The sequence below is a fragment of the Macaca nemestrina genome, chromosome 18 (genome assembly GCF_043159975.1).
Source record: "Macaca nemestrina isolate mMacNem1 chromosome 18, mMacNem.hap1, whole genome shotgun sequence".
Lineage (NCBI taxonomy): Eukaryota > Metazoa > Chordata > Mammalia > Primates > Cercopithecidae > Macaca > Macaca nemestrina.
In genome coordinates, this window is record NC_092142.1 from 5,331,579 (window position 1) to 5,356,189 (window position 24,611).

Here is a 24,611-nt window from a genome sequence, read left to right on the forward strand (position 1 = left end):
ATACCTGTAATCTTAACACTTTGGGAGGCTGAGGTGGGAGGATTGCTTGAGCCCAAGAGTGCAAGACCAGCCTGGGCAATATAGTGAGATCCCATTTCTTAAAAAATATTTTTAAAAGGTAGCTGGGTGTGATGGCAGGCACCTATAGTCCTAGCTACTCAGGCAGCTGGAGCAGGAGAATCATTTGAGTCCAGGAGTTCAAGGCTGCAGTGAGCTAAGATTGCACCACTGCACTCCAGCCTTGGCGACAAAGTGAGACCCTACCTCAAACCAACCAATCCAAAAAGCCAATGGAACCAGGCATCCCCCAACCCTGGGTAGGCTGGTGTGTGTTAATTACAACAAAACATCAGCTTCTTGACTTGGAGTGGAATTTTATTCACTCCATTATCACTGGCTTCCCTGAGCTGCAGATCAAAGATTAATTCCACAAAAGGAAGAAGTCCATTAATCATTGCCTAATTCATGAAGGTGCCCAGTGGGAATGCAAGTTCTCTCAAAACACTGGCTGAGAGAGAAAGAGAGCATCTAGCTGAGGGAGGCTAGTGTTCAAAAGTTCAAAGTCAGGCAGAAGTGATCGATGGTGAGAGAGATTAGCATAGGGTTGATCAACTGGGGAGATGGCCAGGGAGCTTTCTAGACAGTGTTACCCATCTTGCCCCAGACAGTGGTTATCTGGGTATCTACTGATGCAAAAATTCAACCAGGTGAAGTCTTCAAATGTAGACACTTCTCTACAGTTTATGTAAGTTATATCTTGATTTAAAAAAAAAAGTTTTTTTAAGTCATAAAGGTCAGGTGCAGTGGCTCACGCCTATAATCCCAGCACTCTGGGAAGCCCAGGCCAGAGGACTGCTTGAGCTCAGGAGTTGGAGACCAGCCTGGTCAACATAGTGAGACCCTATCTCTAAAAAAAAAAAAAAAAAAAAAAAAGGCCAGGCGCGGTGGCTCAAGCCTGTAATCCCAGCACTTCGGGAGGCTGAGATGGGCGGATCACAAGGTCAGGAGATCGAGACCATCCTGGCTAACACGGTGAAACCCCGTCTCTACTAAAAAATACAAAAAAATAGCCGGGCGAGGTGGCATGTGCCTGTAGTCCCAGCTACTCAGGAGGCTGAGGCAGGAGAATGGCATAAACCCGGAAGGCAGAGCTTGCAGTGAGCTGAGATCTGGCCACTGCACTCCAGCCTGGGCAACAGAGTGAGACTCTGTCTCAAAAAAAAAAAAAGAAAAATACAAAAATTAGCCAGGCATAGTAGCATGCACCTATAGTCCCAGCTACTTAGGAGGTTGAGGTGGGAGGGATTGCTTGAGCCCAGGAGGTTGAGGCTTCAGTGAGTCGTGAATGCACCACTGCACTCCAGCCTGGGTGACAGAGCAAGACCTTGTCTCAATAAAAAAATAAAATAAAAAATGATAGGCACTAATATATCTAATAAATCACACACACACAGAGATACATGATAAAACCAATTCAGCAGACATTATTAGTAGGATTGGGCGGTGGGATATGGCTGTTCACTGTACAGTTTTCTGCATGTTTAGCATTTGAATAAATGTGTGATGCAGTGTATGATTCTGTTTATGTCAAATATCCAGAATAAATAAATCCATAGAGACAGAAATCAGATGAGTGGCTGCCGGGGAAAAGGGGAGGAGGGGAGTCACTGTTAAGGGTGTGGGGTTTCCCTCTGGGGTAAGGGAAATGTTTTGGAACTAGATCAAGGTGATGGTTGTGTAACATTGTGAATGTACTCAATGCCACTGAACTGCACACATTACACGGTTAATTTTATGTTACATGAATCTCCCCTCAATTAAAAAAAATGGGAAATTCAAGAGCACTTCTGGGAAATGAAATAAATAGTATCTTTAGCAAAAAGTAAACAAGAAAAAGACTGTGTGATCCATGTAGTCTTCAAAGCCTAGCTTCTTTTTTCAAGTGAGTTCAATTGAAGTTAAAAAAATAGGCCGGGCACGGTGGCTCACACCTGTAATCCCAGCACTTTGGGAGGCCAAGGTGAGTGGATCACGAGGTCAGGAGTTTGAGACCAGCCTGGCCAATATGGTGAAACCCTATCTCTACTGAAAATAAATAAATAAATAAATTAATTAATTAACTGGGCGTGGTGGTGCATGCCTGTAGTCCCAACTACTTGGGAGGCTGAGGCAGGAAAATCGCTTGAACCCGGGAGGCGGAGGTTGCAGTGAGCCGAGATAGCAAACTGCACTCCAACCTGGGCGACAGAGTGAGACTGTCTCAAAAAAAAAAAAAAAAAAGAAAGAAAGAAAGAAAGAAAAATAGTTCAGGCCAAGCACTCACGCCTATAATCCCAGCACTTTGGGAAGCTGAGGCAGGAGGATGGATTGAGGCCAGGAGTTCAAGACCAGCCTGGACAACATAGCAAGGACCTCTGTCTCTGCAAAAAATAAAATAAAAATGGTTCAAATGGTTCAAAATTACCTATTTCAAGTCATTACTCCAGGAAAATAAAATGAGAAGGTTAAACCCTCTTCCTTCTTTCTCCCTCTCTTTCTGTCACACACACACAAAGGTCAAACAGATATACACCAATATGTTAATAGCCAATAGATACCTCTGGTGGTGGAATTCTACATGATTGAGTTTACTGACTGACTGATTGATTGATTGAGGCAAAGTCTACCTCTGCTGCCTAGACTGGAGTGCAGTGCTGTGATCTCAGCTCACTGTAGCCTCAACCTCCTGGGCTTAAGTGAGCCTCCCACCTCAGCCTCCCAAGGAGCTGGGACTACAGGCACACACACCACCACACCTGGCAAATTTTTCATATTTTTTGTAGAGACGAGGTTTCACCACATTGCTCAGGCTTGTCTCAAACTCCTGGGCTCAGGTGATCTACCTGCCGAGGCCTCCCAAAGTGCTGAGATTACAGGCGCGAGCCACCGTGCCTGGCTCATGATTTTAATTTACTTTGTTATGCTTGTTTATCCGTCCTGAAATGTGTGTGACGAACACATATTATTTTTATTATGAGGAAAAAAGAGTGACACCCCCAAAAGATGTTTTTCATTTAATAAAGAAAAAATCCACCACCACAGGGAGCCTCAGATGGCAGGGGATGAAACTGCAAATGACGAGGGGAACTGACAGGAGGGAACAGGTAGAGGCCAGAGAGGCAGGAGGTGGAGGCCCAGGAGGGCATGGAGGGCGGGACCCCAGGAAGGAGGCCAGGGCAAGGCCCACTCCCGGGGCCCCTGCAGGGGACAGCTGGTGGCGGAGAACACAGTCTCCACTTACCTGCCCCCTGCACCCCCATGGACTGTGCCCACCCACCACCTTGGGTCTCTTGGCTGCTGTGGACAGGCCTTCAGAGGGTAGGCAACTGGGCCATCAGGGGCAGCCAGGGGGTTAGACATCTATGGCTGGGCCTGAGCAGACCTTGACCTCCCTCCTGACCTCCCCACCCTCAGCCTCCCACTCCTCTGGTCCCACCTTTCTTTGTTGTTGTTGTTGTTGTGGTTGTTGTTATTTTCAAGACAGAGTCTTATTCTGTTGCCCAGGCTAGAGTGCAGTGGCATAATCTTGGCTCACTGCAACCTCCGCCTCCCAGGTTCAAGCGATTCTCCTGCCTAAGCCTCCTGAGTAGCTGGGATTATAGGTGTGCACCACCACGCCCAGCTAACTTTTGTACTTTTAGTAGAGATGAGGTTTTACCGTATCGGCCAATCTGGTCTCAAACTCCTGACCTCAAGTGATCTGCCCACCTCGGCCTCCCAAAGTACTGGGATTACAGTGGCGTGAGTCATTACGCACCTGGCCTGGTCCCACCTCTTAGTCATCTCCCGCATAGGGACGCCAGATGAAGTACAGATCACCAGTTACACTTGAATTTCAGATAAACAACAAATAGTGTTTTAGCATAAGCCTTTCCCTAATAATTCATGGGCTTTCCCATTACTAAAACATGATTTGTGTTCTGAAATTCAAATGTTACTGGGCATCTTGTATTTTATTTGCTAAATCTGGTAACTCCACCTCCGGGCCAATGCCAGCACCATCTCTGTCACTGACTCATCACCCCAGTCCCTTCTGAACCTCAATTGCCCCAGGCTACAAAACGGGCATCAACCCAGTCGCACCAGGCTGACACCGGTGGAAGGCTCGAAGAGGTGATCATTCCAGAGGCTTATGAGTCCCGCAGGGTACAGAGGCTTCGTGCCATTGAGTCCACCGGGCAGTTATCCCCATGTAACAGAAGGGGAAACTGAGGCACAGAGCGGGGAAAGTGATTTGCGTAGCTATTTTCTCTCTCTTCTCCAAAAAAGGCTGAGGATGACCTGCACCCTGAGTGCTGGCAGCAGCAGGATGAGCACTGAGAATGATATTAATGATAGTAGCTCTGCACTTTACCTGAATAATCTATTTAATCTTTACAACCACCCCGCCAGGTGGGAACCATCACTCCTGCCCAGTTAGAGAGAATCCCATTCATGGGGAGGTGCAAAGACTTACTTGCCCAAGGTCACCCAGCAAGGACAAGGCTGGGCTGCTTCCCTAGAGCCTGACCCCATGGCAGTCCTCCAGGCAGGAGACGCTTTGCACAGGGCCCAGGAAGTGGGAGGAACTTAGTATCCAGCAGGTACTGGTATTAACAACAATGGCCGGGTTCCTCTCGCAGAGCAGGGCTTCCTGACCTCGGCGCCCCTGCCCTACACTGCATGGTAGGGTGTTCAGCGGCAACCGTCTCCCCTCCCCAGCTGACGCCAGGAGCACCTTCCTTCCAAACAGTGAAAACCAAACTGTCTCTGCATGTTCCCTCGGGGCCAGAATCACCCCTGGGTGGGAATCACTGATTCCGAACAGACCTCGGTCCTGAACGGGGCTGGTAGCACAGGGGCACCCGGGCAGGAACGGGGGCACTCACACTCTGCATCTTGGCCTCCGTGTCCACGATGTTCTTCTCCACCTGGTCGGCATTCTTCTGCAGCTGCTCGATCAGCTCCGAAAGCTCCTTGTTAGAGATGCTGCGGGCAGAAGCCGAGGGGAGATGGGTGGGGTGCCTGGTGGGTGGGGGCTGTGCCCCTACCAGCACCCCATCCCCTGGCTGTCCCCGGCCCCACGCTCTGAGCAGGAGCTGCCCACAGAGCCTTTGAGGTAGTTGGGCTGTTCCCGTAGGGCAACGTCACTAAAGCCCCAGAGACAAGGCAGCGCCTAGCAGGGGGTCAGCCTCCATTTTTTTTTTTTAAATTTTTTTTTGAGATGGAGTCTTGTTCTGTCACCTACGCTAAAGTGCAGTGGCATGATTTCGGCTTATTGCAACCTCCACTTCTTGGGTTCAAATGATTCTCATGCCTCAGCCTCCCCAGTAGCCGGGATTACAGGTGCACACCACCAAGCCTGGCTAATTTTTATATTTTTAGTGGAGACGGGGTTTCACCATGTTGGCCAGGCTGGTCTTGAACTCCTGACCTTAAGTGATCTGCCCACCTCGGCCTCCCAAAGTGCTGGGATTACAGGCGTGAGCCACTGGGCCCGGCCAGCTTCCACTTTGATCATTCTAATACTTCTATTTTTATTTATTTATTTATTTGTTTATTTAATTGCCATAGATAGAGTCTCACACTCTTGCCCAGGCTGGAGTATAGCGGCACAGTCATGGCTCACTCTAGCCTCTATCTCCTACGCTCAAGCAATCCTCCCAGCCCGGCCTCCCAAGTAGCTGGGACTACAGGCACATGCCACCACTCCTGGATAACTTTTACATTCCTTTTGGTAGAGAGGGGGTTTCAACATGTCACCCAGGCTGGTCTCAAACTCCTGAGCTCAAGCAATCCATCCACCTCGGACTCCCAAAGTGCCGATCACAGATGTGAGCCACCAGGCCTTGCCTACATATTTTTTGTGAGAGATACAGTCTCACTCTGTCACCTGGCTTAGAGTGCAGTGGCATGATCGTAGTTCGCTGCAGCCTCGAACTCCCGAGCTCAAGCAATCCTCCTACCTCCGCCTCCCGAGTAGCTGGGACCACTGGCACCACCAGCGCACCCAGCTTCTAATGCTTCTATTTTGCCATGTTGGCAAAACGCACCATATTTTAAAAATTGGGAGATAACTCACATACCGTAAAATTCACCTGTTTAAAGTACACAGTCAGTGGTTTTTAGCACTACATATTCAGAATTGTGCAACCATCACCACTATCTCATTCCAGACATTTTTATCACCCCAAAGCTCCACACCCACGAGCTGTCACTCCCTATTCCCCACCCGCTCCAGCCCCTGGCAATCAGGAACTCACTTTCTCTCTCTATGGATTTGCCTATTCTGGACATTTCATAAAAACAGAATCACACAACACGTGGCCTTTTGCGTCTGCCTTCTCTCAGCATGATGTTTTCAAACTTCATGCATATTGTGGCATCTATTAGAACTTCATTCTTTTTATGGCTGAATAATATTCTGTCACATGGCTACATCACATTTTCCTTATTCATTCAACAACTGACAACCATTTGGGCCGTTTCCACCTTTGGGCCATCATGAGAATCACGCTGCTGTGAACATTCGGGAACAAGCTATTGTGTGAGCAGTCTTATTTTTAATTACCTGATATTTTTCTTTCAACCTACTCATTTTATTTTAGAGTTAAATGAATGTGTTTACAAAGGTAACTTGCTCTCCCCCTTTTAAACGGAAATCCAGAAGCCCTCATCACAAGTGAATTAGCTGCCAAAATAAATTTCATGGGAACGCAGTGGCATTGGGTTCCATGGTGACGCCGGGCTGCCCGCTGTTACGAGTCAGGAGGTGTGACAGCCGTGGTGGCATCAGGCCCAGCCTCTCTCCTGATCTTCTCAGAGAGCCTGAAAGAGACTTGAGGCCTGGTGCGGTGGCTCACACCTGTAATCCCAGTACTTTGGGAGGCCACAGCGGGTGGATCACCTGAGATCAGGAGTTTGAGACCAGCCTGGCCAACATGGTGAAACCCCGTCTCCACTAAAAATACAAATATTAGCTGGGCGTGGGGGTGCGCACCTGTAATGCCAGCTACTCAGGGAGGCTGAGGCAGGAGAATCGCTTGAACCCGGGAGGTGGAGGTTGCAGTGAGCTGAGATCGTGCCACTGCACTCCAGCCTGGGCGACAGAGCGAGACCCAGTCTCAAAGAAAAAAAAAAAAAAAGTCTTGAAAGCAGCCTGGCCCTCTCCCTCACTGTCTCTGTGTCCCCTCCTGTCACATCTGTCTACTGCCCCCCGTCCCCCAGAACCACATACAAACTACTCTGGAAAATGCTATCATGGGAGTTAGTTAAGACTTTGGCCCTGGGGTTAGCTGTGGGTGCAGATCTTGGGGCCCATCAGCCGCTGAGTGGCTGTGTGACTTGGCCAAGCTCCCTTGCCTCTCTGTGCCTCTGCTTCCCAATCCGATGGACTACAGGAACAGAACCTTTCCCGGGACCGGGGTGGCGGGGGTTACAAATGGAAGTGAGGTCACACTGCTAAAGCGCTGTGCACAGAGCTGGGCGCAGAGTAAGTCTCAACAAAGGTTTGTGATTTTAGTTGTCAAGGAGCCTTAGAGATCACCCAGCCCTGCCTCTGTTGTTTTGAGACAGAGTCTCGCTCTGTCACCCAGGCTGGAAGTGCAGTGGTACGATCTTGGCTCACTGCAACCTCTACCTCCTGGGTTCAAACGATTCTGCTGCCTCAGCCTCCTGAGTAGCTGGGATTACAGGCGTGCGCCACCATGCCCGGCCTCCATCTGTTGCTTTCTTTAAACAAAGAAAGAAACAGAGACCAGACAGGGAAAGCAGCTTAGCCACTGTCACCCAGCCAGCCAGCCATGATAGTTCCCCTGTCTCCATTGAAGACCCACAGTGGGGCCTGTGCGGCTAGGCACGCAGAAGATTCCTCCTACTCACACTCATTAAGCACCTGCTGTGTGCAGGCCTGGCATCTCACAAAGACAAGCCTCTCCCTCCCTGATCCACCCTACAGACCAGGAGGCAATCAGTATTTATAGAAACAGTCACGAGACTGAGACAGGCCTGGGGGCTGGGGATGCCCAAAGGAGCCTCTGGACTGGCTGGGCGGGGACAGCAGTAGTCACGGAAGGCTTCCTGGAGGAGGTGGTGTCGGCTGGGTGCTAAAGCAGGAGGAAGAATTTGGCGTTCCTGTGCAGAAGGCTCCAGTGAGGACAGGCCATAGAGAGGCAGGTCCTGGCATGTCCCGTGGGGTGGGCCAGGGTGGGGTTCTTCACCATCAAGGCAGAGTGACCACCAGCCCTTTAGACTGACACTCCCCAGGTCAAGGTTCTGGGGCCCAGTGTGAAAAATTCAGATTCCGGGCCACTAACCCAGACCTGCTGAACCCAGGTCTCCAGAGCTGGGGCCAGGAAGCTGTATTATTATTGCGATTTTTGCAGGTTCCCCAGGGGACCTGGACACCTACTGGAGGCATGAAGCAGCACTGCAGGTGCTGTTGATGTTGGCGGCGCTGGGGGCAGAAATGGCAGCAGCAAACGTGCTGGAGAATCTACCCCCCGATGTCCCAAACCTTGCCTAAGGGCTGGCTTTGTGGCAGACCTGGATACACCGGAGCTGGGCGATCTTGAGGGAACAGGACCCAGGCCACACCTTCTGCAAGGTCAACTGGGGGCAGCCTGCCCCAAAGTGGGGTTCCAGGAACCCAGCTCTTACAAGCCTTATTCTTCCTTGGTCAAGGCAGTTAGGAAAACCCCACCTTGATATGTTCATGAGCCAGCAAAGGCACTGACAAGTCCTGCAGTGAAGAAAGCTGGTGTTTGGTGGGGTGGCCAGGAAGGCTCAGCAGCGGGGAGCTTTGGATGGAGGATCTGGGTAAGAAGGGATAAGCTGGGCTTCTAGAACATCCAGGTCAGGGGTCCACCCCTGACTCCTCCCTCATTCCCTAACCCCCACTTCCTGGTTTTGGCAGGCCACATGGAGAATGTGAGTTTCTGGACCCCCACGTTCCCACCCCAGTCACTGACCATCTGCCGGGCCAGCTGCACCTTGAGGCAGTGAGTCTCACCCCAAATAGTCAAGCCCTGACTCTGCAGTGCATTGTTAGGGTCTGCACTGTGGCTCAAGCAGGGGCCTTGGTCTCTCTTGAGCCCAGTCCCACCTCAGGCACAGGGCCAGCGCCCAACCCAGCCGTTTCATGGACCGGGGCAGATGCAAGAAAAGCCACCTCTGGACTCCATCCTGGCCGGGCCTACTGTTCCAGCCGAAGTCCCCCAGAGGACATGGGAGTTGTGCGGCTATGACCACTGCCTCAGGGACCTTGGACTCCTGGTGGGACAAAGTTGTGAGCAGCAGCAGGAACCTATGAGGAGACAGGCCCACGGCCCACTCCGCCGCTTGCTGCTTAGACAGCCTCAGGCAAGTGCCCTACCCTCGTGCAGCCTCCGCTTCTCCATCTGTCCACTGGTGATGACCACAGAGGCATCCTGGGCATGTGCCACTTGCTGTGGGCTTTGCCAGACCTCACATTCACAGGCACCAGCTCAAGAGCATCGTTGCCCTAAGTCCCCGGGGAGGTTCGTGTGCCCCTTTACAGATGAAGAAACCAAGACTCTGAGACATCAAAGCACTTGCCCAGGGTCACACAGCTTGTGAACCACGATTCTCTCCTCCAGCAATCTCACTCCAGAGGCACGTGATCGACTGGGCTAACAGTCACTCATAGGGATACTAGGAAACTCACACCAATAACAACCTCCACCATTAAATATGAGCTAATGGCTAATACTTTCTACATGCTGGGCTCCTCACTGTTTCTGACTCAATCTTCATGACAACCCTGCAAGCTGGGTGTTAGCACGGTGGGTAATTGTATTATTATCCCCATTTATGGGTGTGGAAACTGAGGATCAGAGAGGTTAAGTAACTCTCCCCAAGTCACCCAGCAATTAGATGGCAGAGCCAGACTCCAGGCCCTTAACAACTCAATGTGATGATCTTACAGGGCTCCCAACACACAGTAGGTACTTCACAGATAATTTAAAATGCCAAGAGCCCAAAACCACACCAGGATGTCACTTTTCATCCACCATAATGGCTATAATAAAAAAGACAGACAGTAACAAGTGTTGACAAAGATGTGGAGAAATCGGAACCCTCGTGCCTTGCTGGTGGGGATGCAAAATGGTGCACAGTTGTGGAAAACAGTCTAGAAATTCTGCAAAAAGTTAAACAGTCACCATAAGATCCAGCAAGTCCACCCCTATGTGTTCTTTTATTTTTATTACTTATTTATTTATTTATTTTTTCGAGACAGGGTCTCACCCTGTTGCCCAGGCTGGAGTACAGTAGCATGATCTCGGCTCACTGCAGCCTCCGCTTCCCAGACTCAAATGATTCTCCTACCTCAGCCTCCTGAGTAGCTGGGATTACAGGTGCCCACCACTACACCCGGCTAACTTTTGTACTTTTAGTAGAGACGGGGTTTCGCCATGTTGGCCAGGCTGATCTCGAACTCCTGACCTCAGGTGATCCACTTGCCTCAGCCTCCCAAAGTGCTGGGATTATAGGCATGAGCCACTGTACCCAGCCTTATTTTTATTTTTTGAGACAGGGTCTCACTCTGTTGCCCAGGCTGGAGTGCAGTGGCGCAATCTCAGCTCACTGCAGTGTTGACCTCCCAGTCTCAAGCAATCTTCGTACCTCAGCCTCTGAGTAACTGTGACTATAGGCACCTGGCACCGTGCCCAGCTAATTTTTGTATATATTTTTTTTTTTAGAGAGGGAGGTTTTGCCATGTTGCCCCAGCTGGTCTTGAACCCCTGGGCTGAAGCAATCCATCTGCCTTGGCCGCCCAAAATATTAGGATTACAGGCGTGAGCCACTGCACCCAGCCTACCCCTACGTATCTATCCAAGAGAAATGAAAACCTATGTCTGGGCCAGGCGCGGTGACTCATGCCTGTAATCCCAGCACTCTGGGAGGCCGAGGCAGATGGATCACCCGAGGTCAGGAGTTCGAGACCAGCCTGGCCAACATGGCGAAACCCCACCTCTATGAAAAGTACAAAAAAATTAGCTGGACATGGTGGTATGTGCCTGTAATCCCATCTACTCGGGAAGCTGAGGCAGGAGAATCGCTTGAACCTGGTAGGTGGAGGTTGCAGTGAGCCGAGGTCGTGCCACTACACTCCAGCCAGAGCAAGACTCTGTCTCAGAAAATAAAAACCAAGAACCAAAAAACAAAAAAATCTATGCCTGCACAGAAACTTGTACATAGATGAGTCACAGCAGCATGATTCATAGTAGCCTTTTGGCTTCCACTTTTTAGTGGAAACAACTCAAATATTCATCAACTGATGAAAATATAAACAAAATGTGGTCTATCTGTATTATTTGGCCAAACAATGAAGGCAGAACTGACAACTGCTACAGCCTCATGAACCTCGAGAATGTTATGCTCAGTGAGAGAAGCCAGACACAAAAGCTCACATATTATTCCATTGGTAAGAAATGTCCAGAATGGAGGAATCTACGGGAGCAGAAGGTAGATAGGTTGTTGCCAGGGCCCAGGAGGATGTGAAATGGAGAGTGATTCCTAAAGGGTATGAGATTTCTTTTTGGGGTGATGAAAATGTTTTATGGGGATGGTTGGACAACTCTGTGACAATATTAATAACCACTGAGCCAGGCGCGGTGGCTCGCACCTATAATCCCAGTACTTTGGGAAGCCGAGGTGGGCAGATCACTTGAGCCCAGGAGTTTGAGAGCAGCCTGGGCGACATGGTGAAACCCCATGTCTACTGAAAATACAAAAAATTAGCTGGGCATGGTGATGCGCACCTGTGGTCCCAGATACTCGGGAGGCTGAGGGGGGAGGATTGCTTGAGCCCAGGAGATTGAGGCTGCAGTGAGCCGAGACTTCACCACTGCACTCCAGCCTGGGCAATGAGAGTGAGACCCTGTCTCAAAACAAAAAAACAAAAACAGTGAATTGGACACTTTAAATGAGTGAACTGCATGGTATGTGAATTATATCACCGTAAAACTGCTACAAAAAAAAAAAAAAAAAAAAAAAAAGGCAGCTGGGCGCGGTGGCTCACGCCTGTAATCCCAGCACTTTGGGAGGCTGAGTCAGGCAGGTCACCTGAGGTCAGGAGTTCAAGACCAGCCTGGCCAACATGGTGAAACCTCGTCTCTACTAAAAATACAAAAATTAGCTGTGCACGGTGGCAGGTACCTGTAATCCCAGTTACTCAGGAGGCTGAGGTGGAAGAACTGCTCGAACCCGGGAGTGGAGGTTGCAGGGAGCCAAGATTGTACTACACACTCCAGCCTGGGTGACAGAGCGAGACTCAGTCTCAAAAAAAAAAAAAAGACAAGTGTCATTTAGAAACGACAGGGGTTTGTTTTTTCTCTCCCGAGTCAGGTCCTGCCTCTTGTCTCATTCTCCAGGGAGGCTGGCCGGCCGCAGGTAATCCCCCAGCAGCCTGGAAGGGGCTAGTTAACTCCTAGAGGGCTATTTGTCCTGCCCAGTGCTAAGCAAGTCACATATATATTAGCTCATCAATCCTACCACCCTCTAAGTAAGTAGCATTGTTCTCAAAAGTTGGAGGATTACAACTCTAAATGAGTGAATTGCATGGAATTCACATACCATGCAATTCACTCAGTTACAGATGGGGAAATAGAGGTACAAAGAAATTCCATCATTTGGCCACAGTTCCACTGCCAGCAAGCAAGGCAGAGCTGGGATTCGAATCCAGGTCTCCAGAGGCACAGTCTCAGCGTTTCGCCCTGTAGCTTTGGGGTCCCGAATGAGAGGCCCCAAAAGGTCCTGCGTTCCCCCCATCATCTAGCTGGCCTCAGGAATCAACCATGTGTCCCTTGGAGAGCCATGGAGCCCCATGCTAGGAGGCCAGCAGGAATGTGGGTGGGGCAGGAACCTGCAGGAACGGGGACGGGTCCCAGGAGTGCTGGGAAACCGGCTAGGCTGGTCCAGCTTTTCATCTCGGTAATGAGCCGCATTGGGGCAGCCAGACGTGGCACCCCTGGGCCACCAGCCCCACTGATGGAGGCCGAGACACAGCCCTGTCACACCCACAAAGACACAGACAGCAGCCACCTGGCCGAGCTAGGAAGACCAAGACACCCCCGTCCCCACACACACACCAGAAAAGGGAAGGGGCCTGAGTGACAGACGGAGTACATGCCCAGCCCTCCCCTTTCTTACTCAGAGGGTAACACGGACACGTGTGCTGAGAGCAGTGGCCGCTGGCCCTCGAAGGGGCCTCAGAAGCCATCCGGCCCCACCTGCTCATTATCCAGATGAGCAAGCCAAGGTCCCGGACGTGAAGTCACTATCCAGGGTCACTTGGGAGGGCAGCCCATGTAGGAGAAAGACTTCGGGTCTGGAGTCACACAGGGTTCAGATCCTGACTGCACCAACCAGCAGTGTGACCTGTGACGGTGTGACAGAGGAGCTACACTGTATTTCCTTTTTAATCTTTTTGTATTTTCTTCAAATTTTTAAATAGAGATGGTTTCTCACTATGTTGACCAGGCTGGTCCTGAACTCCTGGCCTCAAGCGATCCTCCCATCTCGGCCTCCCAGAGTGCTAGGATTACAGGTATGACCACCATATGCCTGGCCAGCCACTCTGTATTTCTGAGTCTCAGTCTCATCATCTGTGGAACGTGAACAAGAAATTCTCTCTAGTTATGTTTATGTGTGGCCCCAGGCACAGGGGTGCACACCTGTAATCCCAGCACTTTGGGAGGCCGAGGCAGGAGCATCTCTTGAGCCTAGGAGATCGAGACCAACTTGGGCAAATAGGAAGGCCTTGTCTCTACAAAAAATACAAAAATTAGCCAGATGTGGTGGTGTGCACCTATAGTTCCAGCTACTTGAGAAGCTTAGGTGGGAGAATCGCTTGAGCCCAGGCGGTCAAGGATGCAGTGAGCTGAGATCACACCACTGCATTCCAGCCTGGGAGACGAAGAAAGACCCTGTCTCAAATTAAAACCAAACAAGGCCGGGCGTGGTGGCTCACGCCTGTAATCCCAGCACTTTGGGAGGCCGAGGCGGGCGGATCACAAGGTCAGGAGATCGAGACCACGGTGAAACCCCATCTCTACTAAAAATACAAAAAATTAGCCGGGCGCGGTGGCGGGCGCCTGTAGTCCCAGCTACTCAGGAGGCTGAGGCAGGAGAATGGCGTAAACCCAGGAGGCGGAGCTTGCAGTGAGCCGAGATCGCGCCACTGCACTCCAGCCTGGGCGACAGAGCGAGACTCCGTCTCAAAAAACAAAAACAAAAACAAAAACAAAAACAAAAAACAAAAAAAACAAACAAAAGTGTATGTGTGGTATGTTTGGGGGGCGGGTAATCAGGATCACTTTTAGAAACACCTCAGTCAGGCCGGGCGCGGTGGCTCACACCTGTAATCCTAGCACTTTGGGAGGCCGAGGTTGGTGGATCACGACGTCAGGAGATGGAGACCATCCTGGCCAACCTGGTGAAACCCCGTCTCTACTAACATACAAAAAAATTAGCTGGGCATGGTGGCACACACCTGTAGTTCCAGCCACTCGGGAGGCTGAGGCCGGGGAATTGCTTGAACCCGGGAGGCGGAGGTTGTAGTGAGCTGAGATTGCATCACTGCACTCCAGCCTGGCAGCAGAACGAGACTCTGTCTCAAAAAAGAAAAAAAAAGAAACACCTCCGCCAAATTTCAAAGACACCTTTGTGGTTCAAGGACTGAACTGGAGGTTCAGAGCAGCGTCCAGGGCCCCGAAACAGACTCGAGATCATTTATACTGTTTTAAAATTTTGAAAGTCTTGTTCTGTTGTCCATGCTGCAGTGCATTGGTACAATCTTGGCTCACCGCAACCTCTATCTCTGGGTTCAAGCAATTCTCCTGCCTCAGCCTCCTGAGTAGCTGGGATTATAGGCGCATGCTACCATGCCTGGCTAATTTTTGTATTTTTAGTAAAGACAGGGTTTTGCCATGTTGGCCAGGGTGGTCTTGAACTCCTGATCAGGTGATCGGCCTGCTTCGGCCTCCCAAAGTGCTGGGATTACAGGTGTCAGCCACCATACTAGCCCTGGCTAATTTTTTAATTTTTTTGTAGACATGGAGTCTCTCTCTGTTGCCCAGGCTGGTCTTAAACTCCTGAGCTCGGCCGGGCGCGGTGGCTCAAGCCTGTAATCCCAGCACTTTGGGAGGCCGAGACGGGCGGATCACGAGGTCAGGAGACCGAGACCATCCTGGCTAACCCGGTGAAACCCCGTCTCTACTAAAAAATACAAAACACTAGCCGGGCGAGGTGGCGGGCGCCTGTAGTCCCGGCTACTCGGGAGGCTGAGGCAGGAGAATGGCGTGAACCCGGGAGGCGGAGCTTGCAGTGAGCTGAGATCCGGCCACTGCACTCCAGCCTGGGCGACAGAGTGAGACTCTGTCTCAAAAAAAAAAAAAAAAAAAAAAAAAAACTCCTGAGCTCAAGGGATCCTCCTGCCTTGGCCTCCTAAAGTACAGGGACTACAGGCATGAGCCACTGAGCCCAGTTCATTTACATGTTGATACAATTGAGGCCTTGCTGGCTGTTTCACCAGTGGGCCTGAATGGGGACTCAGGACCTGGCTAGCAGCAGAAACAGCCCCCTCAGCCTCGGCCAGGCTGTGGGTCAGGGGCTAGGTGGGTTTCGCAAGCCACTGGGAGTTACCTCGAGTCGACCTAGGTTGTTCTTCCCTAGCTTTTTCCTTCTGGGCTGGGGACGCGAGTCTGGGACACTCCTGAGCAGACTCACGGAGCCCCATTTTCTTGGCCTGGTCTGCATATGAGGCTCTTGATGCAAGCAAAGAAAAATGGAACCAGCAGGTCAGGAGGCTGCCTGGCTCCTCCTCGGAGCTCCAGGGCTGGGTTTGAGGGCACTGCCAGGGACCAGACAAGGGTTTCCTGGCCCTGAGCCCGCAGGCTTGAGCCTGAACAGCCGTCTTTTTGTGTCCCAGTGTGTACTCAGAGCAGAGGAACCACTAGGGAGGGGGCTTGGGAGCCTCAAATGGCATCAGGTCCCCCGGCTCTGTCGCTAGGAGTCAGAGCCTCAGTAGACACAGCCTGACCTGCTTTACTGATTGAGACTGAGTCTCACTCTGTCACCCAGACTGGAATGCAGTGGCATGATCTTGGCTCACTGCAACCTCTGCCTCCTGGGTTCAAGTAATTCTCGTGCCTCAGTCTCCCGAGCAGAGCAGCGGGGATTACAGACATGCACCACCACACCAGGCTCCTTTTTGTATTTTTAATAGAGACGGGGTTTCGCCACCTTGGCCAGGCTGGTCTCGAACTCCTGGCCTCAAGTGATCTGCCCACCTTGGCCTCCCAAAGTGCTGGGATTACAGGCGTGAGCCACTGCACCTGGCCCCGGCCTGCATTAGAGGTGGCAACTCGAGGCTGAGGATCCAGTGACTCAGTGAGCCCAGTTGCAAAGTGGGGAGCTGGGACTCGAACTTAGGGCTGTGTGCTGCCCTGGCATGGCCAAGGACAGCACATAGTCCTCAGAGGGCCAGCCGGGATGCCCATTAGAGGAGCTGGGACAGAGGTAGCACCCTGGCCCTGACACACGACCAATGCTCCACGTGGGCAGAGAAAGAGAACACAGGTGTCTCAGGGGACCCTCGCTCTCCACCTTGTGGGTCTGTCTTCCTGCTTTAATTTTGTGCAGGTATCACTGGCACTTTCTTTCAGCTGGAAAGGCAGTGTGGCCCAGTGGTTAAGCACCCAGACCAAAGCCAGACAGCCTGGGGTCATAATCCTGCCTCTGCTCTTAGTAAGCTGTAAATGACTTAGCCTCTCTGAGCCTCAGTTTCCCCAGCTGTAAAATGAGAGTCATCACAGTATGCATGCCGCAGGGATGTGGTGGGGGTGACTGAAAGAACAGATATGGGGGGTGTTGCTTCTGAGGAGCTCGGCTCTGCCTTGACCTGGATCCACCATCCAGGGGTTTAGGCTCCTTTTAAGGAGCTGATAAAAGCCAGAAGCTGGCTGGGCGCAGTGGCTCATGCCTGTAATCCCAGCACTTTGGAAGGCTGAGGTGGGTAGACCACCTGAGGTCAGGAGTTTGAGACCAGCCTGGCCAACATAGTGAAACCCTGTCTCTACTAAAAATACACAAATTAACTGGGCATGGTGGCGGGCACCTATAATCCTAGCTACTCAAGAGACTGAGACAGGAGAATTGCTTGAACCTGGGAGGCGGAGGTTGTAGTGAGCCGAGATTGTGCCACTGCACTCCAGCCTAGGCAACGGAGTGAGACGCCATCTCAAAACAAAACAAAACAAAAAAACCCGAAAAACAAACAAAAAGCCAGAAGCTGGCCAGGCCCGGTGGCTCACACCTGTAATCCCAGCACTTTGGGAGGCCGAGCTGGGTGGATCACGAGGTCAGGAGATTGAGACCATCCTGGCTAACACGGTGAAACCCCGTCTCTACTAAAAATACAAAAAATTAGCCGGGCGTGGTGGCGGGCGCCTATAGTCCCAGCTACTTGGGAGGCTGAGGCGGGAGAATGGCGTGAACCTGGGAGGCAGAGCTTGCAGTGAGCCGAGATCGCGCCACTGCACTCCAGCCTGGGTGACAGAGAGAGACTCCGTCTCAAAAAAAGAAGAAAAAAAAAAAAAAAAAAAAGCCACAAGCCAAGGCCTGAAGTCAGAATCCTCCAGCACCCGGGAGATGAAAGAAGGACCCCGGCCATCCACAACATTCACGCTGATCCTGCTGCAAGCCCAGGCGTGCTCTGCTTCCGCTCTGTGAATGTCGCCTTGCCCGGGCACGAGGAATTCGCAAATAACCTCAGAATCTGGAACTATCTCCTCCAACATCTGCGTGGAGAGGCTAGTGCCCATATATGGGTAATGAGGTGTCGGGAGGATAGGAGATCCTGGGTCCCAGATGCCCACTCCCCAGGCCTGGCTGGGGACAAACGCACAGCCCACTTCAGCTGTCTTAGATTTGGGCTAAGGATCTGAGTCAGTAGGTTTGGGGATTTGAAGGGTACAGGGTGTTCCCACTGCTCTGAGAACACTCTTCCATCCGCATAAGGGAAACCGCAGAAGGGGAGGGTGGGGAGGACCTGTCTACCCGGTTATGCCAACAGATCCCTGAGACCTGTCCCTGCCTCTCCCTCCACTGGTTCTACATGGGAACACGTCCCCTGCACATCCTCCTCCATCTGCCCTTCTGGCCTCCACCTTGGCCAAAGTCACCACTTCTCACCTGGCCCAATGCAACAGCCACCCACTGTCTTTTCTGAGAGCATATGGGAACACAAGTTTTGGATGATGGTATGATCTGGCTGCATCATACATAGATCTAAGAGTTGGGGAGATATGCTTCCCAGGCTCCTGCCCCCAGGAGAGACCTGGACCCTCCAAGGACACCATGAATGGCCAACCTTCCAGCCGTCAGTGACCTGGGAGTGGGCTCCCTGTGTGTGGGTGGCTTCAAGAGCCACCCTTGATGCCTTCAGCTGTACCTGTTCAAGTCATATGGCACCAACTGGCCCATTCTTTGTACCTGACCTACAGGGGAGGAAACTGAGAGCAGCCTGGCCAAGGCAAGGAACGTAGCCTGTGTTGTTGCTGTGACCTAGGTGTGGGCTCGGGCAGGTTCCTTAGTCTCTCTGTGCCTCAGTTTCCTCATCTCTGAGACAGGGATAGGAATTGATCCCACTGCAGAGGGTTGAGATAATTCAAGGAGATAATCCTTATAAATGAAAGCACTTTAGGTGTGGCCACACCATGATTAGGATAACTGGGTTTCATCCTCTTCCTCCCTGTCACTGGAGCGTGGGGACCCTGCCAGGGCAGGGCACCTTGTCTGTTGTTCACTGCCATGTCTGCAGCGCCCATCAAACTGAATGAACTATGCTGGCTATTTGGAATAAAAGCATATAGTACTCCACCTGTCTCAGCCTTAAGTTCCTTGAACATAAATGGGGTTATCGTGCCTGCTTGCCATGGAACAAGCAGAAAGACACTCAACAGCTGGAAAACATTCCCACAGGAGGCACTGTTCAACAGAAACTGAACCTGAGCCACAGAGACAATTTACATTTTTCTAGTAGCCACATGAAAAGAGTAAGAAGAAATGAGTGAACTTTTTTTCTATTTTATTTAACCTAATATATCCAAAATATGATCAATTTGACAAGTGGCCAACAGACCATTATTAATGGATAGTTTACATTCTCTTTTTCATACTAAGTCTTCAAACCCTGGCACACAGACATACTTGCACAGCCCATGTCACGGGGCCGGTAATTACTGAATAGGACAGCAAGATTCTAGGTGATTCTGGGGCACCCGGACCTGCTTTGCTCTAAGCCCGCAGTGACCACAGCCTTTCAGTTCTGCTGTAGGAAAGCTGATGTGCGCTCAGAGCATCTTCCAGTCTTACTCGGTGCCTGGTACCCAGGTACACCTAATAAATGCTAATTCTCTTTGAACCCTGCGACTCTGCCTCCTGTCCACACTCATTAGCTAGATGTCTGCCCCAGGACAGGGTATCCTCTGAGGGTCCTTCCCTGGCTGCCTAACTCCAAAACAACCCAGGGCTCCCAACTGTGCCCAGTGGAGCCTGGCGCCTGGGTGTGGAGAACCCTGGCACAAAGACCACAGCCCGACACCCTTCCCCAGGTCCCCAGAGCCGCTGCAACCCTGTCCATAGGCCACGGGGCAGAGCTGGAGGCACCTGGCCTGCTCACAGCTGTCCCCTTCTCCAGGCTGGGACGGCAGCCACCCCAGGAACAGATCATACTTCAGCAACATCGAAGGGGCCACGTTCCTGCCATGGCATAAGCCCCAGCTGTCCCTGTCACCCAGAACTGCTGTGTCCCCTGTTGGGTCACAGCCCAGCCTGCACTCTCCCCCGATGTGTGGACACAGGTCCCTGCAGGCTCAGCACTCCCTGCCTGGCCAGGGCCACTGGCCTTTGATCACATCTGCCGTCCCTTCCTCTGGGGGTTAATTCTGTCTCAGTGGGTGTGTATGGGGGTTGCATTGGTGCTGGAATGTCTGGAATGCACAGGAGTGTACACCCTTCCCTGGAACCAGCCTCACCTCTCCCAGAGTCCAGAGAAGGGGCTGGGCCTCCTGTCACCACGGTCATCCTCTTCTGGCGTCCTGCCTGCCTGCGGGGCCAGCTCGGGGGAGGTGCACCTCCGGTGCCGAGCAGCCCTCTGCCCCTACCTTCTTTATACACTGCCTGGCTCCTGAAACATCTGTCCTGGCTCTGACACAAAGGCACCCACCGTGGACACTCAGGAAACGACTGATGAATAGTAACAACATTGAAGGCACCTACTGGGTACCCAGCAACCACTCAGTCCTTTTGTGCATCACCCACTGAAATCTCAAAGCCCTAGGAAGTAGCCACCCTTAGTGATACTGGGGCTCTTAATCCTACCTGTTAGGCTATTAAACTTTTGGACAAAGAGAACTTACTCATTTTTTTAGTGGGCCCTTCTTTAACCCTTCATTCCACACCTTGAGCAGGCTTGGGCTCAATAAATAGGTGTTGAATTGAGCAGATGTTTTAATGCAATTCGGTAAGTCCTATGTCTCTGTGTTCCAGATGAAGATAATAATTGAGGCTCACAGAAGTTAAGAAACTGGTCCAAGTTTACACAGCTGGGAAGTGGTGGTGCCAAGATTCAAACCCATGAAGACAGGCTTCAAAGCCACCTTCTCAGTACAGAGGGGACATCAACATCGATCCACACCCACCCCTTACAGACAAAGGGACAAGAGACATTGGCGAGACAGAATGATGGGGTCAGGCATTCGCCACCCAGGGGAGGCAGAGTGATTTACAGTTTGTTGTCATTTTCATCAGTACAATTAATCCCAGTGGTTGGTTCAGTAATGATTAGTTATGGTAAACTGAGGCTGAGTCATTCTCCTAAGATGCCACCACAAGGAACTCCCAGCCTGTCCCTCTGAACAGACCTTTCAGGCGGAAGCACTGAGTGAACACCTTCCTGGCCCACACCCTACGCCAGAACCGGAAGCAGGTTTCATCTCTGATCCTTATAACAACTGGTTGAGGCAGGTGCTATCATAGCTCCATTGCAGATGAGGAAACTGAGCCTCAGGAAGGAGCGGCCACTTGCTCAGGGTCAAAAGGTTAGTAAAGGTTTATGCTTGTAACTGCTGCAGCCACAGCTGGGCACTTTCTAGATATTCAGTAATTGCCAAATAAATTTTCAACCACACCCCACCAACTCCTTGTCATCTTTCTGCCCCTCACAGGCCCTGGCAACAGGCCCTTCTCCATTAACAAGCCCCCAGAGATATGAATTGTTGACACGCTATAAAATACCTGATCAATTTTACACCTATTCATTGAGTCCCAAGCTTATGTAAGGCCTGGAATTAAGGACAACAGAAGGCCCTCTCCCAAAAGATGAGCAAATCCCAATTGTTCAAAAGTCTGTAAGCCAGAAGGTAGGTTAAGGACAAACACCCCAATGGGTATAATTACAAAGATTTGGCCAGGTGCGGTGGCTCACGCCTGTAATCCCAGCACTTTGGGAGGCCGAGGCAGGCAGATCACGAGGTCAGGAGATAGAGACCATCCTGGCTAACATGATGAAACCCCATCTCTACGAAAAATACAAAAACAAAATTAGCCGGGCGTGGTGGCAGGCGCCTGTAGTCCCAGCTACTCGGGAGGGTTGAGGCAGGAGAATGGTGTGAACCCGGGAGGCAGAGCTTGCAGTGAGCTGAGATCACACCACTGCACTCCAGCCTGGGCAACAAAGTGAGACTCTGTCTCCAAAAAAAAAAAACAAAGATTTTAGATCAGTTAGATCAGGGTATTTTCATCCACTGTGTTCCATTTAGGCCTTACAATCTAACTTTAATGATGAAAATATACTCAACTCAATAAAACCCACGAAAAGAGCAAAATGGAAACAAAGAGAAAGCATGATAAATAGGGCAACATGGTGGAGTAGGTTCAAACACATTAGTCACTACAATAAATGTAAATGAATTAATTTTGCCTATTAAAAGATAAAAGACTCTTAAGTGAGAATACAAAATATACCCCACCCCCAAGCTATGTGCCATTTTATAAGACACACACACTTGAAACTAAATGATACAGGAAGGTTGAGAATAAAGAAATGGAGAGTGACATACCAGGCAACTGGTACTGAAGAGAGAAAGCACTGTCCATATACCTCAAAGACAAGAGGGAGTGGGGCAATCCATGTAACTATGTGGTTCCCACCAGCTGCACATCAAAAGAATGATGTCTGGATCCATGTCCATGGAGATTTTGACTTAACTGCTCTTGGAAAGGGCTCTGACATCCTGTTCAAAGCTCCTAATGTAATTCTAATGTGCAGCGAGGTCTGAGAACAAGGAACTGAACCACAGCAAGGTTAAAAAGAAGATGAGGAAGAATCCTATATCTCTATAGGAAGGAGGTCTTATGAGAAAGCAGTACACAGGAGGTGTCCAATAAATACCAGATTGATTGGTCAATTGACTGATTCTCTCCCTACTAGAAACTCCCGTGCTAATTAGACAGTAAATGTCTCACACCCAGCTATTAATCCTGGGGAAATACATCCTAAGATGAGAGGGTTGTTGGTGTAGTAATTCTGGGTCTGTTTTTAAGGCCTAATCTGTTTCTGCCCAAGGAAGGCCGCCCTGCCTCCAGGACTGTGTTGGGGCCTAGAGTCCTGTGTCAGGTGAACGCTTTTGGGCTCCTCTTACAATCATACACAAGTTCAAGCTGCTTCAGGTAACACCAAGGCAATTCTTGAAGACAGGGCAACATAGCGAGACCCTATTTCTATCACAAATAAATAAATAAAATTAGCTGGGCATGGTGGTGAATGCCTCTAGTCCTAGCTGCTCAGGAGGCTAAGGTGGGAGGATTCATAGCTCACTGCAGCTTTGAATTCCTGGACTCAGGGGATAAATAGGGCTCCAGCCAACTTTGGTGCCCTGAGGCATTAGGATGTCACTCTGGGTTCAGGAGGACTGGACAAAGAGCACCAACCTCCTTTTTTATTTCTTGAGACAGAGTCTTGCTCTGTTATTCAGGCTGAAGGGCAATGGTACAATCATAACTCACTGCAGCCTTCAACTCTTGGGCTCTAACACAAAATATATTTGGTATTTTTAGTAGAGATGGGGTTTCACCATGTTGGCCAGGCTGGTCTCAAACTCCTGACCTCAGGTGATCCACCTGCCTCCCAAAGTGCAGGGATTACAGGCGTGAGCCACTGCGCCCGGCCGAATCGAGCTTCTCATCTGGGGTTGAAGCAGGGTTGAAGCCCTGTCTCTTCTTTGTGGTACAAACTTGGAATCCTTTCTCAGCCTTCAATGGGAAACAAACTGTCCCCATGGCCACAGAGAAGTTGAAACCCTAAAAGGTATCAGCCTGAAATCCTAGCCCAGGCAGTGGGGGCAGCAAAAAATTCTGCAAGTTCTATTTCTCCCACAGCCCTGCGGCCTTGCAAGCTGAGCCAGCAGCCCCGGTGTGTTTTATCTTCTAAGGCGTGACAAAAATCCTCTGCCTAGGAAAGGATGGGCAGGGCGGCCAGGACACCCTGCCAGCCCTCTCAAAGTGTCTGGGTAAGAACTGCTGAGATGGCTGGGCACAGTGGCCCACGCCTGTAATCCCAACACTCTGGTAGGCCGAGGCAGGTGGATCACCTGAGGTCAGGTGTTTGAGACCAGCCTGGCCAACATGGTGAAACCCCATCTCTACTAAAAATACAAAATATAGCTGGGCGTGGTGGTGGGCGCGTGTAATCCCAGCTACTTGGGAGGCTGAGGCAAGAGAATCGCTGGAACCCGGGAGGCAGAGGTTGCAGTGAGCTGAGATTGTGTCACTTCACTCCAGCCTGGGCAACAAAAGTGAAACTCTACTAGAAAAAAAAAAAAAAAAAAATGAATGACTGAGAGTCCCGGAGCAAGCCACTCAAATTCTCTGAGCCTCACTTGGAAAGAGAGCTGAGGGTAGAATTTATCTCAGACAATGTAATAATCATAAGTTAGGGTGATCGTTTTAAGCTAGGCCCCAACCTCAAGGCCTTTCTGTGTTCATACCTTTCCCAGTTTTGGTCCCCTCCCCTCCCCTCCCCTCCCACTTCCTCACAGAGACTCTCCCATTTTGTCTCCCCATCCAGAACCTGCCTGCTTGCCTTCCAGGACTGGGCCCCCTTTGCTTCCTGAGGCCCCTCTCCTTCCTCTCCCAGACCCTTTCTTTTGTTATGGTCTGGACTCGGAGTCCCAGGACTCAGGGCTTGCCTGCAGGCTTTTCCTATGCTGTGCCCCCTGCCAGCTGTGCCCCCTGCCAGCTGTGCCCCACACCAGCTTGCATTCTCTACTCCACCCTTCACCTAAACTGAAAGACTCATGGTCTACTCAGATATGCAGAAAAGCACTGAGAAGAATCAGCCGTGCATGTCCCCACCACCAGGGTTTGGCAGAATTTTAGATTTACTGATTCTTCCTAAGTCTGTTTTATTTTATTAATTTATTTAGAGACAGGGTCTTGCTCTGTTGCCCAGGCTGGAGTACAGTGGCACAATCACAGCTCACTGCAGCCTTGAATCCCTGGACTCAGGG

At 50.8% G+C, this 24,611-nt stretch overlaps 1 protein-coding gene across 1 annotated transcript in view; it reads right to left on the bottom strand.

Moving 5' to 3' along the window:
* Nucleotides 1-24,611, bottom strand: part of LOC105467827 (periplakin) — a 56,814-nt gene that overhangs the window by 23,866 nt on the left and 8,337 nt on the right. The window contains exon 2 of the mRNA XM_011717550.3: nt 4,908-5,007. Coding sequence (XP_011715852.2) covers nt 4,908-5,007 — 100 coding nt within the window. The remainder of the gene's footprint in view (nt 1-4,907; nt 5,008-24,611) is intronic.